Source organism: Ranitomeya imitator, chromosome 4, assembly GCF_032444005.1.
Source record: "Ranitomeya imitator isolate aRanImi1 chromosome 4, aRanImi1.pri, whole genome shotgun sequence".
NCBI lineage: Eukaryota > Metazoa > Chordata > Amphibia > Anura > Dendrobatidae > Ranitomeya > Ranitomeya imitator.
The window spans coordinates 8,277,943-8,293,182 of record NC_091285.1 but is presented as its reverse complement, the minus strand read 5'-3'; the positions used below and the strand labels follow the sequence as shown (position 1 = coordinate 8,293,182).

Here is a 15,240-nt window from a genome sequence, read left to right as displayed (position 1 = left end):
CATGACTGTAATCGGCGGAACCACGTGACCGCTCATACAGGAGAAAGTGCGGCGAGGACAGGACGCTGCGAGGGAGCCGGGTGAGTATTTTAGTAACAGTTGGGGGGGTGGCGCACAGGGAGTGGGAGGGGGGTGGCGACAGGGATCTTTATTTTAAACACGGAAAAAAACAAAAAAAAAAAAGGAATTTTTCATATCTTCTAGCCAACGAACGCTGCTGGAAAGAAGGTATGAATGGCGGCTTCAGCACCAGATGCAGGGGACAGCGCTTATCTCTAGCGCTGTCTCCTGCACGCTCCGTGTGGTACCCAGTCGGCACACGGACGGTACACGGCTGTCGCACGTGTGCCACACTGATGTTCACGGTAAGCACACGGACACGGATAATTCCGGTACCGATTTTTCCGGTACCGGAATTATCTGGACGTGTGGGACAGGCCTTAGACCTCACAGCTCACAGTGCATGTCGGACCAAATGAGAATCATGAGGCCAAAGGAACCGGCCAAGGAGCTCAGAGACAGAATTGTGGCACGGCACAGATCTGGCCAAGGTTACAACAGAATTTCTGCAGGACTCAAGGTTCCCAAGAGCACAGTGGCCTCCATAATCCTTAAATGGAGGAAGTTTGTGACCACCAGAAGTCTTCCTAGACCTGGCCGTCCAGCCAAACTGAGCAATCGTAGGAGAAGAGCCTTGGTGAGAGGTAAAGAAGAACCCCAAGATCACTGTGGCTGAGCTCCAGAGATGCAGTAGGGAGATGGGAGAAAGTTCCACAAAGTCACCTATCACCTCCACCAGTCAGGCCTTTATGGCAGAGTGGCCCGACGGAAGCCTCTCCTCAGTGCAAGACATATGAAAGCCGCATAGAGTTTACTAAAAAACACATGAAGGACTCCCAGACTATGAGAAATAAGATTCTCTGGTCTGATGAGATGAAGATAGACATTTTTGGTGATACCGTATATACTTGAGTATAAGCCGAGACCCCTAATTTTGCCACAAAAAACTGGGAAAACTTAACCCCTTTACCCCCAAGGGTGGTTTGCACGTTAATGACCGGGTCAATTTTTACAATTCTGACCACTGTCCCTTTATGAGGTTATAACTCTGGAACGCTTCAATGGATCCTGGTGATTCTGACATTGTTTTCTCGTGACATATTGTACTTCATGACAATGGTAAAAATTCTTTGATAGTACCTGCGTTTATTTGTGAAAAAAACGGAAATTTGGCGAAAATTATGAAAATTTCGCAATTTTCCAACTTTGAATTTTTATGCAATTAAATCACAGAGATATGTCACACAAAATACTTAATAAGTAACATTTCCCACATGTCTACTTTACATCAGCACAATTTTGGAACCAAAATTTTTTTTTGTTAGGGATTTATAAGGGTTAAAAGTTGACCAGCAATTTCTCATTTCTACAACACCATTTTATTTTAGGGACCACATCTCATTTGAAGTCATTTTGAGGGGTCTATATGATAGAAAATACCCAAGTGTGACACCATTCTAAAAACTACACCCCTCAAGGTGCTCAAAACCATATTCAAGAAGTTTATTAACCCTTCTGGTGCTTCACAGGAATTTTTTGAATGTTTAAATAAAAATGAACATTTAACTTTTTTTCACAAAAAATTTAATTCAGCTCCAATTTGTTTTATTTTACCAAGGGTAACAGGAGAAAATGGACCCCAAACATTGTTGTACAATTTGTCCTGAGTATGCCAATACCCCACATGTGGGGGTAAACCACTGTTTGGGCGCATGGCAGAGCTCGGAAGGGAAGGAGCGCCGTTTGACTTTTCAATGCAAAATTGACAGGAATTGAGATGGGACGCCATGTTGCGTTTGGAGAGCCACTGATGTGCCTAAACATTGAAACCCCCCACAAGTGACACCATTTGGAAAGTAGACCCCCTAAGGAACTTATCTAGAGGTGTGGTGAGCACTTTGACCCACCAAGGGCTTCACAGAAGTTTATAATGGAGAGCCGTAAAAATAAAACAAAAATTTTTTCCCACAAAAATTATTTTTTAGCCCCCAGTTTTGTATTTTCCCGAGGGTAACAGGAGAAATTCGACCCCACAATTTGTTGACTAATTTGTCCTGAGTGCGCTGATACCCCATATGTGGGGGGGAACCACTGTTTGGGCGCATGGGAGAGCTCGGAAGGGAAGGAGCTCCATTTGGAATGAGGACTTAGATGGAATGGTCTGCAGGTGTCACATTGCATTTGCAGAGCCCCTAATGTACCTAAACAGTAGAAACCTCCCACAAGTGACACCATTTTGGAAACTAGACCCCCTAAGGAACTCATCTAGATGTGTTGTGATAGCTTTGAACCCCCAAGTGTTTCACTACAGTTTGTAACGCAGAGCCGTGAAAATTAAAAAAAAAATCTTTCCCCCCAAAATTATTTTTTAGCCCCCAGTTTTGTATTTTCCCGAGGGTAAGAGGAGAAATTCGACCCCAAAAGTTGTTGTCCAATTTGTCCTGAGTACGCTGATACCCCGTATGTTGGGGGAAACCACCGTTTGAGCGCATGGCACAGATCGGAAGGGAAGGAGCGCCATTTGGAATGCAGACTTAGATGGAATGGTCTGCAGACGTCACATTGCGTTTGCAGAACCCCTAATGTACCTAAACAGTAGAAACCCCCCACAAGTGACCCCATATTGGAAACTAGACCCCCCAGGGAACTAATCTAGATGTGTTGTGAGAACTTTGAACCCCCAAGTGTTTCACTACAGTTTATAACGCAGAGCCGTGAAAATAAAAAATCTTTTTTTTTCCCACAAAAAATATGTTTTAGCCCCGAGTTTTGTATTTTCCCAAGGGTAACAGGAGAAATTGGACCCCAAAAGTTGTTGTCCTATTTGTCCTGAGTACGCTGATACCCCATATGTTGGGGTAAACCCCTGTTTGGGCACACGGGAGAGCTCGGAAGGGAAGGAGCACTGTTTTACTTTTTCAACGCAGAATTGGCTGGAATTGAGATCGGACGCCATGTCGCGTTTGGAGAGCCCCTGATGTGCCTAAACAGTGGAAACCCCCCAATTATAACTGAAACCCTAATCCAAACACACCCCTAACCCTAATTCCAACGGTAACCCTAACCACCCCTCTAACCCTGACACACCCCTAACCCTAATCCCAACCCTATTCCCAACCGTAAATGTAATCTAAACCCTAACTGTAACTTTAGCCCCAACCCAAACTGTAGCCCTAGCCCTAACCCTAGCCCTAACCCTAGCCCTAGCCCTAACCCTAACGCTAGCCCTAACCCTAGCCCTAACCCTAACCCTAACCCTAGCCCTAACCCTAACCCTAACCCTAATGGGAAAATGGAAATAAATACATTTTATTAATTTTTCCCTAACTAAGGGGGTGATGAAGGGGGGTTTGATTTACTTTTATAGCGGGTTTTTTAGCGGATTTTTATGATTGGCAGCCGTCACACACTGAAAGACGCTTTTTATTGCAAAAAATATTTTTTGCGTTACCACATTTTGAGAGCTATAATTTTTCTATATTTTGGTCCACAGAGTCATGTGAGGTCTTGTTTTTTGCGGGACGAGTTGACGTTTTTATTGGTAACATTTTCGGGCACGTGACATTTTTTGATCGCTTTTTATTCCGATTTTTGTGAGGCAGAATGACCAAAAACCAGCTATTCATGAATTTCTATTGGGGGAGGCGTTTATACTGTTCCGCGTTTGGTAAAATTGATAAAGCAGTTTTATTCGTCGGGTCAGTACGATTACAGCGACACCTCATTTATATCATTTTTTTATGTTTTGGCACTTTTATACGATAAAAACTATTTTACAGAAAAAATAATTATTTTTGCATCGCTTTCTCAGGACTATAACTTTTTTATTTTTTTGCTGATGATGCTGTATGGCGGCTCGTTTTTTGCGGGACAAGATGACGTTTTCAGCGGTACCATGGTTATTTATATCTGTCTTTTTGATCGCGTGTTATTCCACTTTTTGTTCGGCGGTATGATAATAAAGCGTTGTTTTTTGCCTCGTTTTTTTTTTTTTTTTTTCTTACGGTGTTTACTGAAGGGGTTAACTAGTGGGCCAGTTTTATAGGTCGGGCCGTTACGGACGCGGCGATGCTAAATATGTGTACTTTTATTGTTTTGTTTTTTTTTATTTAGATAAAGAAATGTATTTATGGGAATAATATATATATATTTTTTTCATTATTTTGGAATTTTTTTTTTTTTTTTACACATTTGAAAAATTTTTTTTTTAACTTTTTTACTTTGTCCCAGGGGGGGACATCACAGATCACTGATCTGACATGCAGCGCTGCAGGCTTCACAGTGCCTGCTCTGAGCAGGCTCTGTGAAGCCACCTCCCTCCCTGCAGGACCCGGATCCGCGGCCATCTTGGATCCGGGGCTGGAGGGAGCAGGGAGGGAGGTAAGACCCTCGCAGCAACGCGATCACATCGCGTTGCTGCGGGGAGCTCAGGGAAGCCCGCAGGGAGCCCCCTCCCTGCGCGGTGCTTCCCTGCACCGCCGGCACATCGCGATCATCTTTGATCGCGGTGTGCCAGGGGTTAATGTGCCGGGGGCGGTCCATGACCGCTCCTGGCACATAGTGCCGGATGTCAGCTGCGATAGGCAGCTGACACCCGGCCGCGATCGGCGGCGCTCCCCCCGTGAGCGCCGCCGATCGCGCTGGACGTACTATCCCGTCCGTGGTCATAGGGGCCCACCCCACATGGACGGGATAGTACGTCCGATGTCAGAAAGGGGTTAATGACTCGATTATAAGCCTAGGGTGGAAAATGCAGCAGCTACCGGTAAATTTCAAAATAAAAATAGATACCAATAAAAGTAAAATTAATTGAGACATCAGTAGGTTGTATTTGAATATCCACATTGAATCAGGAGCCCCATATAATGCTCCATACTGCTCATGATGGGCCCCATAAGATGTTTCATACAAAATACGCCCCATTTAATGCTCCATAAAATTTATGATGGGCCCCATAAGATGCTCCATATTAAAATATTCCCCAAATAATGCTGCACAAAGGTTAATAATGGCCCCATAAGATGCTCCATACAGACACTTGCCCCATATAATGCTGCACAAATGCTGATTATGGCCTCATAAGATGCTCCATAGAGATATTTGCCCCATACGCTGTTGCTGTGATTAAAAAAAAATAAAAAAAATGACATACTCACCTCTCGTCGCTCAGGCCCCCGGCACTTGCAATATTCACCTGTCCTCGTTCCACCGCCAGGCTCCGTCTTCAGCATCCTCTTCACTGACGCTCAGGCAGAGGCCGCGCACTAACCACGTCACCGCGCCCTCTGACCTGAACGTCACAGCAGAGGATGCGAAAGACGGAGCGGCGCCCGGCGGTGGAACGAGGAGAGGTGAATATCGCGCAGTGCTGCTCTCCCCATTATACTCACCTGCTCCCGGTGCGGTCCATGGCAGCTTCCCTGATGGTCTTCTCCAGGCGCTGACAGCTTCTTCCAGCATTGAGCTGTCACCGGTACCGCTCATTACAGTAATGAATATGCGGCTCCACCCCTATAGTAGTCCATATTCACTACTGTAATGAACGGTACCATGTGACCGCTCAACGCTGGAAGAAGCTGTCAGCGCCCAGAGACCATTAGAGATGCAGGGACCGCGCCAGGAGCAGGTGAGTATGTCACAGCCGCCGCACCCCCTCCCCTGCCGACCCCCTGGGACAATGACTCGAGTATAAGCCGAGAGGGGCACTTTAGCCTAAAAAATGGGCTGAAAATCTCGTCTTACACTCGAGTATATACGGTAATTCTAAGTGGTATGGGTGGAGAAAACCAGGCACTGCTCATCACCTGCCCAATACAATCCCCACAGTGAAACATGGTGGCAGCATAATGCTATAGTGGTTTTTTTCAGCTGCAGGGACAGGACGACTGGTTGCCATTGAAGGAAACATGAATGCGGCCAAGTACAGAGATATCCTGGATGAAAACCTCTTCCAGGGGCTCTGGACCTCAGACTTGGCCGAAGGTTCACCTTCCAACAAGACAATGACCCTAAGCACACAGCTAAAATAACAAAGGAGCGGCTTCAGAACAACTCTGTGACCATTCCTGACCGGCCCAGCCAGAGCCCTGACCTAAACCCAATGGAGCATCTCTGGAGAGACCTGAAAATGGCGTCCACCAACGTTCACCATCCAACCTGACGGGAACTGGAGGATCTGCAAGGAAGAATGGCTGAGGATCCCCAAATCCAGGGGTGAAAAACTTGTGGCATCATTCCCAAGAAGACTCATGACTGTACGAGCTCAAAAGGGGCTTCTACCCAATACTGAGCAAAGGGCCTGAAGACTTATGACCATGGGAGAGTTCAGTATTTCTTTAATAAATTTGCAAAAATTTCTACATTTCTGTTTTTTTTCCGGAAAAGATGGGGCAGAGTGCACATTAATGAGAAAACAAAGAACTTTACTGAATTTACCAAATGGCTGCAATGTAACAAAGAGTGAAAAATGTAAAGGGGTGTGAATACTTTCCGTACCCACTGTATATAGTGTACGCACAGTAATACGCGCTGTTCTCGCCTGTGGTTGGATAAGGGATCTGGGGGCGCACGACAATGATCCCTTCATTGCTATAATAACGGGGGAGCACGAAGTGGGGGGTAAGAATGTGTCCAAGCGGAGGAGACATTCCTGAACATCGCTCTCTGTAAACTGTCCTCCTATAATACAGGGGGGCACATACTTTCCTGCACGCCGTGCCTGATATGTAGGTGAGCATGCTCCGCGCAGACACTGAACAAGCAGGGAACACTGGGGGCTTCAGCTGCAGAACTGCCAGAACTCGTTTCTCACCGGCACAGTAAATCGGTGAATTCCTTGTACATGTAAAGTGTCTGTAGCAGCGGATTCAGGCAGCTCGTCACTCCGACACTACAGAGTCCGACCGCCCCTGAGGAACAGAGAACAACAGAAGACGTCAGGCAGAGACCAGACGATTCAGCAGAAGGAAAAGTGTTCACAGTCACAACACTAACAAAGATGGAGACTTCACCTGCATGTAAAGTGGCACCATAAAGGATATACAGTGGGGAAAAAAAGTATTTAGTCAGTCAGCAATAGTGCAAGTTCCACCACTTAAAAAGATGAGAGGCGTCTGTAATTTACATCATAGGTAGACCTCAACTATGGGAGAAAAACTGAGAAAAAAAAATCCAGAAAATCACATTGTCTGTTTTTTTTAACAATTTATTTGCATATTATGGTGGAAAATAAGTATTTGGTCAGAAACAAACAATCAAGATTTCTGGCTCTCACAGACCTGTAACTTCTTCTTTAAGAGTCTCCTCTTTCCTCCACTCATTACCTGTAGTAATGGCACCTGTTTAAACTTGTTATCAGTATAAAAAGACACCTGTGCACACCCTCAAACAGTCTGACTACAAACTCCACTATGGTGAAGACCAAAGAGCTGTCAAAGGACACCAGAAACAAAATTGTAGCCCTGCACCAGGCTGGGAAGACTGAATCTGCAATAGCCAACCAGCTTGGAGTGAAGAAATCAACAGTGGGAGCAATAATTAGAAAATGGAAGACATACAAGACCACTGATAATCTCCCTCAATCTGGGGCTCCACGCAAAATCCCACCCCGTGGGGTCAGAATGATCACAAGAACGGTGAGCAAAAATCCCAGAACCACGCGGGGGGACCTAGTGAATGAACTGCAGAGAGCTGGGACAAATGTAACAAGGCCTACCATAAGTAACACACTACGCCACCATGGACTCAGATCCTGCAGTGCCAGACGTGTCCCACTGTTTAAGCCAGTACATGTCCGGGCCCGTCTGAAGTTTGCTAGAGAGCATTTGGATGATCCAGAGGAGTTTTGGGAGAATGTCCTATGGTCTGATGAAACCAAACTGGAACTGTTTGGTAGAAACACAACTTGTCGTGTTTGGAGGAAAAAGAATATTGAGTTGCATCCATCAAACACCATACCTACTGTAAAGCATGGTGGTGGAAACATCATGCTTTGGGGCTGTTTCTCTGCAAAGGGGCCAGGACGACTGATCCGGGTACATGAAAGAATGAATGGGGCCATGTATCGTGAGATTTTGAGTGCAAACCTCCTTCCATCAGCAAGGGCATTGAAGATGAAATGTGGCTGGGTCTTTCAACATGACAATGATCCAAAGCACACCGCCAGGGCAACGAAGGAGTGGCTTCGTAAGAAGCATTTCAAGGTCCTGGAGTGGCCTAGCCAGTCTCCAGATCTCAACCCTATAGAAAACCTTTGGAGGGAGTTGAAAGTCCGTGTTGCCAAGCGAAAAGCCAAAAACATCACTGCTCTAGAGGAGATCTGCATGGAGGAATGGGCCAACATACCAACAACAGTGTGTGGCAACCTTGTGAAGACTTACAGAAAACGTTTGACCTCTGTCATTGCCAACAAAGGATATATTACAAAGTATTGAGATGAAATTTTGTTTCTGACCAAATACTTATTTTCCACCATAATATGCAAATAAAATGTCAAAAAAACAGACAATGTGATTTTCTGGATTTTTTTTTCTCAGTTTGTCTCCCATAGTTGAGGTCTACCTATGATGTAAATTACAGACGCCTCTCTCTTTTTAAGTGGTGGAACTTGCACTATTGCTGACTGACTAAATACTTTTTTGCCCCACTGTATATCTACCCTATGTAATAACACATCCCATTCAATCCTAAGTGAGATGTGAAGTCTGAGTCAAGAAAAACCTGGAGAAATTGTGAACGCAGCTCTGAAGGCAAAGAAAAGACCAAAGGCAGCAACATGTTGTAAATTGTTCTTAGTATAAGAACACTAAATGTAACGATAAAATTGTAAAATGGAATTTAAGGGATAATATATTAGATCACTCAAAATCAAAGAAACCTAAAAAGAGCAAAAAATATCACCTGGAATAAAACTCACCATTTTTAAATTTTCCTGTGCAGTACGATAAACTTTTTAGGGGCTGAGACGCACTGACATCCTGAGGAGAAACATCGCCTTCCAGCAGTTGTATATCTGCATAACCGTCATCGGACATCCTGCCTCAAAAGTCATTGTAAGAGCAACCTACAATATATAACACGACATCAAAACACCCCCTGTATGCAATAAGTACTATAATACTGCCCCTATGTACAAGAATATAACTACTATAATACTGCTCCTATGTACAAGAATATAACTACTATAATACTGCTCCTATGTACAAGAATATAACTGCTATAATACTGCCCCTATATACAAGAATATAACTACTATAATACTGCTCCTGTGTACAATAATATAACTACTATAATACTGCTCCTGTGTACAATAATATAACTACTATAATACTGCCCCTATGTACAAGAATATAACTACTATAATACTGCTCCTATGTACAAGAATATAACTACTATAATACTGCTCCTGTGTACAATAATATAACTACTATAATACTGCCCCTATGTACAAGAATATAACTACTATAATACTGCCCCTATGTACAAGAATATAACTACTATAATACTGCTCCTATGTACAAGAATATAACTACTATAATACTGCTCCTGTGTACAATAATATAACTACTATAATACTGCCCCTATGTACAAGAATATAACTACTATAATACTGCCCCTATGTACAAGAATATAACTACTATAATACTGCCCCCTATGTACAAGAATATAACTACTATAATACTGCTCCTATGTACAAGAATATAACTACTATAATACTGCTCCTGTGTACAATAATATAACTACTATAATACTGCCCCTATGTACAAGAATATAACTACTATAATACTGCCCCTATGTACAAGAATATAACTACTATAATACTGCTCCTATGTACAAGAATATAACTACTATAATACTGCTCCTGTGTACAATAATATAACTACTATAATACTGCCCCTATGTACAAGAATATAACTACTATAATACTGCCCCTATGTACAAGAATATAACTACTATAATACTGCCCCCTATGTACAAGAATATAACTACTATAATACTGCTGCTATGTACAAGAATATAACTACTATAATACTGCCCCTATGTACAAGAATATAACTACTATAATACTGCCCCCTATGTACAAGAATATAACTACTATAATACTGCTCCTATGTACAAGAATATAACTACTATAATACTGCTCCTATGTACAAGAATATAAATACTATAATACTGCTCCTATGTACAAGAATATAACTACTATAATACTGCCCCTATGTACAAGAATATAACTACTATAATACTGGCCCCTATGTACAAGAATATAACTACTATAATACTGCTCTTATGTACAAGAATATAACTACTATAATACTGCCCCCTATGTACAAGAATATAACTACTATAATACTGCCCCTATGTACAAGAATATAACTACTATAATACTGCCCCTATGTACAAGAATATAACTACTATAATACTGGCCCCTATGTACAAGAATATAACTACTATAATACTGCTCTTATGTACAAGAATATAACTACTATAATACTGCCCCCTATGTATAAGAATATAACTACTATAATACTGCTCCTATGTACAAGAATATAACTACTATAGTACTGCCCCTATGTACAAGAATATAACTACTATAATACTGCCCCTATATACAAGAATATAACTACTATAATACTGCTCCTATGTACAAGAATATAACTACTATAATACTGCTCCTATGTACAAGAATATAACTACTATAATACTGCTCCTATGTACAAGAATATAACTACTATAATACTGCTTCTATGTACAAGAATATAACTACTATAATACTGCCCCCTATGTACAAGAATATAACTACTATAATACTGCCCCTATGTACAAGAATATAACTACTATAATACTGCTCCTATGTACAAGAATATAACTACTATAATACTGCCCCTATGTACAAGAATATAAGTACTATAATACTGCCCCCTATGTACAAGAATATAACTACTATAATACTGCCTCCTATGTACAAGAATATAACTACTATAATACTGCCCCTATGTACAAGAATATAACTACTATAATACTGCTCCTATGTACAAGAATATAACTACTATAATACTGCCCCTATGTACAAGAATATAAGTACTATAATACTGCCCCCTATGTACAAGAATATAACTACTATAATACTGCCCCCTATGTACAAGAATATAACTACTATAATACTGCCCCTATGTACAAGAATATAACTACTATAATACTGCCCCTATGTACAAGAATATAACTACTATAATACTGCCCCTATGTACAAGAATATAACTACTATAATACTGCTTCTATGTACAAGAATATAACTACTATAATACTGCTTCTATGTACAAGAATATAACTACTATAATACTGCTCCTATGTACAAGAATATAACTACTATAATACTGCCCCTATGTACAAGAATATAACTACTATAATACTGCTCCTATATACAAGAATATAACTACTATAATACTGCCCCTATATACAAGAATATAACTACTATAATACTGCACCTATATACAAGAATATAACTACTATAATACTGCCCCTATGTACAAGAATATAACTACTATAATACTGCCTTCTATGTACAAGAATATAACTACTATAATACTGCCCCTATGTACAAGAATATAACTACTATAATACTGCCCCTATGTACAAGAATATAACTACTATAATACTGCCTCTATGTACAAGAATATAACTACTATAATACTGCCCCCTATGTACAAGAATATAACTATTATAATACTGCATGAACACTATGTGATGGCTCTTGCAGTGTCCTGAGTGCAGGCTGTGCTGTCAATTTAGAAATTACAGTAATCAGAATGCAAATTAAGGCAGTCTGAGAAAACATTGATTCTTCCTTATTTGCATATCACATAGTTTTTGCTCCTGTGATGGAAGTAGAGCAGTGCACGGTGTAGTACAGGTGATTTCCTGGCATCCTCCTTAGTGACTATATTGGTGGCAGGAGAGGACACACATTGCTCTGAGATTTCCTAGTTTTGTTTCCACAGATGATGGGAGTGATAGTGAGAACCTGTTTATTTGCCGTCTTATAGACTTTGTACATACAGAAATATTTCGGTGTTTTCCACTCTGTGTTCCTGAGTGATGAGAGCAGGTTACACCGGTGGGAGCGGTAGAATCTGACGCCCGTCATTGGGCCGTGTGTCCGTCTATATATTCATCTGTCGTCAGCAGATTGGAAGCAGAAATATAGATACTTTATTCTTTAATACTTTGGTGGAAATTTTCTTGGTGTCTAATATCTGATGTCTTCTCGTGTCAAAGGGCGCAAATATCTACAATGGAAAAATAGCAGCAGCACAAGCGAAGATTGCTGGGAGCTGAGCAAGAAGCAATGTATTATCTATCTATCTATATATTATCTATCATTTATCTATTATACATATTTATCTATCATCCATCTAACTATTATATATCTATTATCTATCTATTATATTTATCTATGATCTATCATCTATTATCTAATATCTATCTATTATATATTTATCTATCATCTAATATCTATCTAATATATATTTATCTATTATATATATGTATCTATATATCATCTATCAATCATATATCTATTTATCATCTATCTAATATCTATTATATATTTATTATCTATCTATCATCTCTCTATTATCTATCATCTATCTCATCTATTATCTATAGTTATCTATTATTTGTATATCGTCTATCATCTATTTATCATCTATTATCTAACATCTATCTATTATATATTTATCTATTATCTATCTATCTATTATATATCTATTATTTATCTATCTATTATATTTATCTATGATCTATCATCTATTATCTAATATCTATCTATTATATATATATTATCTATCTATTATATATTTATCTATCATCTAATATCTATCTAATATATATTTATCTATTATCTATATTTATCTATATATCATCTATCAATCATCTATTATATATTTATCTATCATCTCTCTATTATCTAATATGTATCTATCATCTATCAGTCTATTATCTATCTCTCTGTTTCTCTGACTTTTGTCTGCTTTCTCTGCCCGCTCTCCAGGTCACTCTTCAGTTTAAAAGGGAAAAGATCAAAAACTATGAGGTGAAATATTTTCAGCTTTACAAAGTTCTATATATTTCTATATGTAAAACCCCACAGTGTATAGTCTAGAGGACACAGACGTACAGAGCTGTTGGTGTCGTATCTGCCGTCCTATGTGAGTGATGATTGTGTGTAATAATCTCCCTATAATGTCTCCGTCCCTGGATAATTCTATATATCGGTGTCGCTTCTCCACACACTGATATCGTTCATTTCCTCCAATAAAGAATTAAAGTGAAACCATTGAAGAGTGAAAAGAAGGAAAATGTGTAAGAAGAAGAGTCCGCGGGGAGCCCGAGATACAGACACTATATATACAGTATATACACAGACTATATACACAGACTATATATACAGATTATATACAGACACTATATACTATATATACACAGACTATATACAGACACTATATACACAGACTATATACTATATATACAGATTATATACACAGACTATATACAGACACTATATACACAGTATATACACAGACTATATACTATATATACAGACTATATACTATATATACAGATTATATACACAGACTATATACTATATATACAGATTATATACACAGACTATATACAGACACTATATACAGACACTATATACACAGTATATACACAGACTATATACACAGACTATATACTATATATACACTATATACACAGACTATATACTATATATACAGATTATATACACAGACTATATACAGACACTATATACACAGTATATACACAGACTATATACACAGACTATATACTATATATACAGACTATATACTATATATACACAGTATATACACAGACTATATACAGACACTATATACACAGACTATATACTATATATACAGATTATATACACAGACTATATACTATATATACACAGACTATATACAGACACTATATACACAGACTATATACTATATATACAGATTATATACACAGACTATATACAGACACTATATACACAGTATATACACAGACTATATACTATATATACAGACTATATACTATATATACAGATTATATACACACACATATATATACAGACTATATACTATATATACACAGTATATACACAGACTATATACAGACACTATATACACAGACTATATACTATATATACAGATTATATACACACACATATATACATACACTATATATATGTGGTCCTCTCTCCTCCTGTACCAGTTGTGACTTGTATTGTGTAAGATTATTGTACTTGTTATTATTATGTATACCCCTCCTCACATGTAAAGCGCCATGGAATAAATGGCGCTATAACAATAAATAATAATAATAATAATACACACAGACAGATACTTACAGAGCAGGGTCCGTGCACAGGACCGCGCTGTGCGCTCTGCCTCTTATAGACCGGCTGTGGCTCTCGTGCACGCGCTCACACTCTCACATGCACGCGCTCACGTTCGCTCACATCCGGGACTCCGCTCCCTCTAGTTTCATTTCTCTCTCTTCAGTCAGGAAAATGAAACTAGAAAACTGCAGCTGAGAGAGAGGAGCCCTGAGGAAACCAGGAGTAACCCCTGCCAGCCCAGGAGCCTTCACCCCTGCCAGCCCAGGAGCCTTCACCCCCGCCAGCCCAGGAGCCTTCACCCCCGCCAGCCCAGGACCCTTCACCCCTGCCAGCCCAGGAGCCTTCACCCCTGCCAGCCCAGGACCCTTCACCCCTGCCAGCCCAGGAGCCTTCACCCCTGCCAGCCCAGGAGCCTTCACCCCCGCCAGCCCAGGACCCTTCACCCCTGCCAGCCCAGGAGCCTTCACCCCTGCCAGCCCAGGAGCCTTCACCCCCGCCAGCCCAGGAGCTTTCACCCCCGCCAGCCCAGGAGCCTTCACCCCTGCCAGCCCAGGATCCTTCACCCCTGCCAGCCCAGGAGCCTTCACCCCTGCCAGCCCAGGATACTTCACCCCCGCCAGCCCAGGAGCCTTCACCCCTGCCAGCCCAGGATCCTTCACCCCTGCCAGCCCAGGAGCCTTCACCCCCGCCAGCCCAGGAGCCTTCACCCCCGCCAGCCCAGGAGCCTTCACCCCTGCCAGCCCAGGATCCTTCACCCCTGCCAGCCCAGGAGCCTT

The 15,240-nt window shown here is 40.9% G+C and overlaps 1 protein-coding gene across 3 annotated transcripts in view; it reads right to left on the bottom strand.

The window, feature by feature from the left end:
- USP18 (ubiquitin specific peptidase 18) overlaps window positions 1-14,558 on the bottom strand; it is a 29,633-nt gene extending 15,075 nt beyond the window's left edge. Inside the window, exons 1-4 of one of the 3 annotated variants that reach the window (XM_069762872.1) lie at window positions 14,474-14,552; window positions 12,112-12,341; window positions 8,975-9,121; window positions 6,872-6,968 (exon numbers count right to left, since the gene is read on the bottom strand). In XM_069762872.1, the coding sequence (XP_069618973.1) occupies window positions 6,872-6,968; window positions 8,975-9,092 (215 nt within the window). In that variant the 5' untranslated portion in view covers window positions 9,093-9,121; window positions 12,112-12,341; window positions 14,474-14,552. Of the gene's footprint in view, window positions 1-6,871; window positions 6,969-8,974; window positions 9,122-12,111; window positions 12,432-14,473 lie in introns of those variants that run through there. The other 2 variants (XM_069762873.1, XM_069762874.1) reach the window with 2 other exon arrangements.
- Window positions 14,559-15,240: the final 682 nt, after the last annotated feature.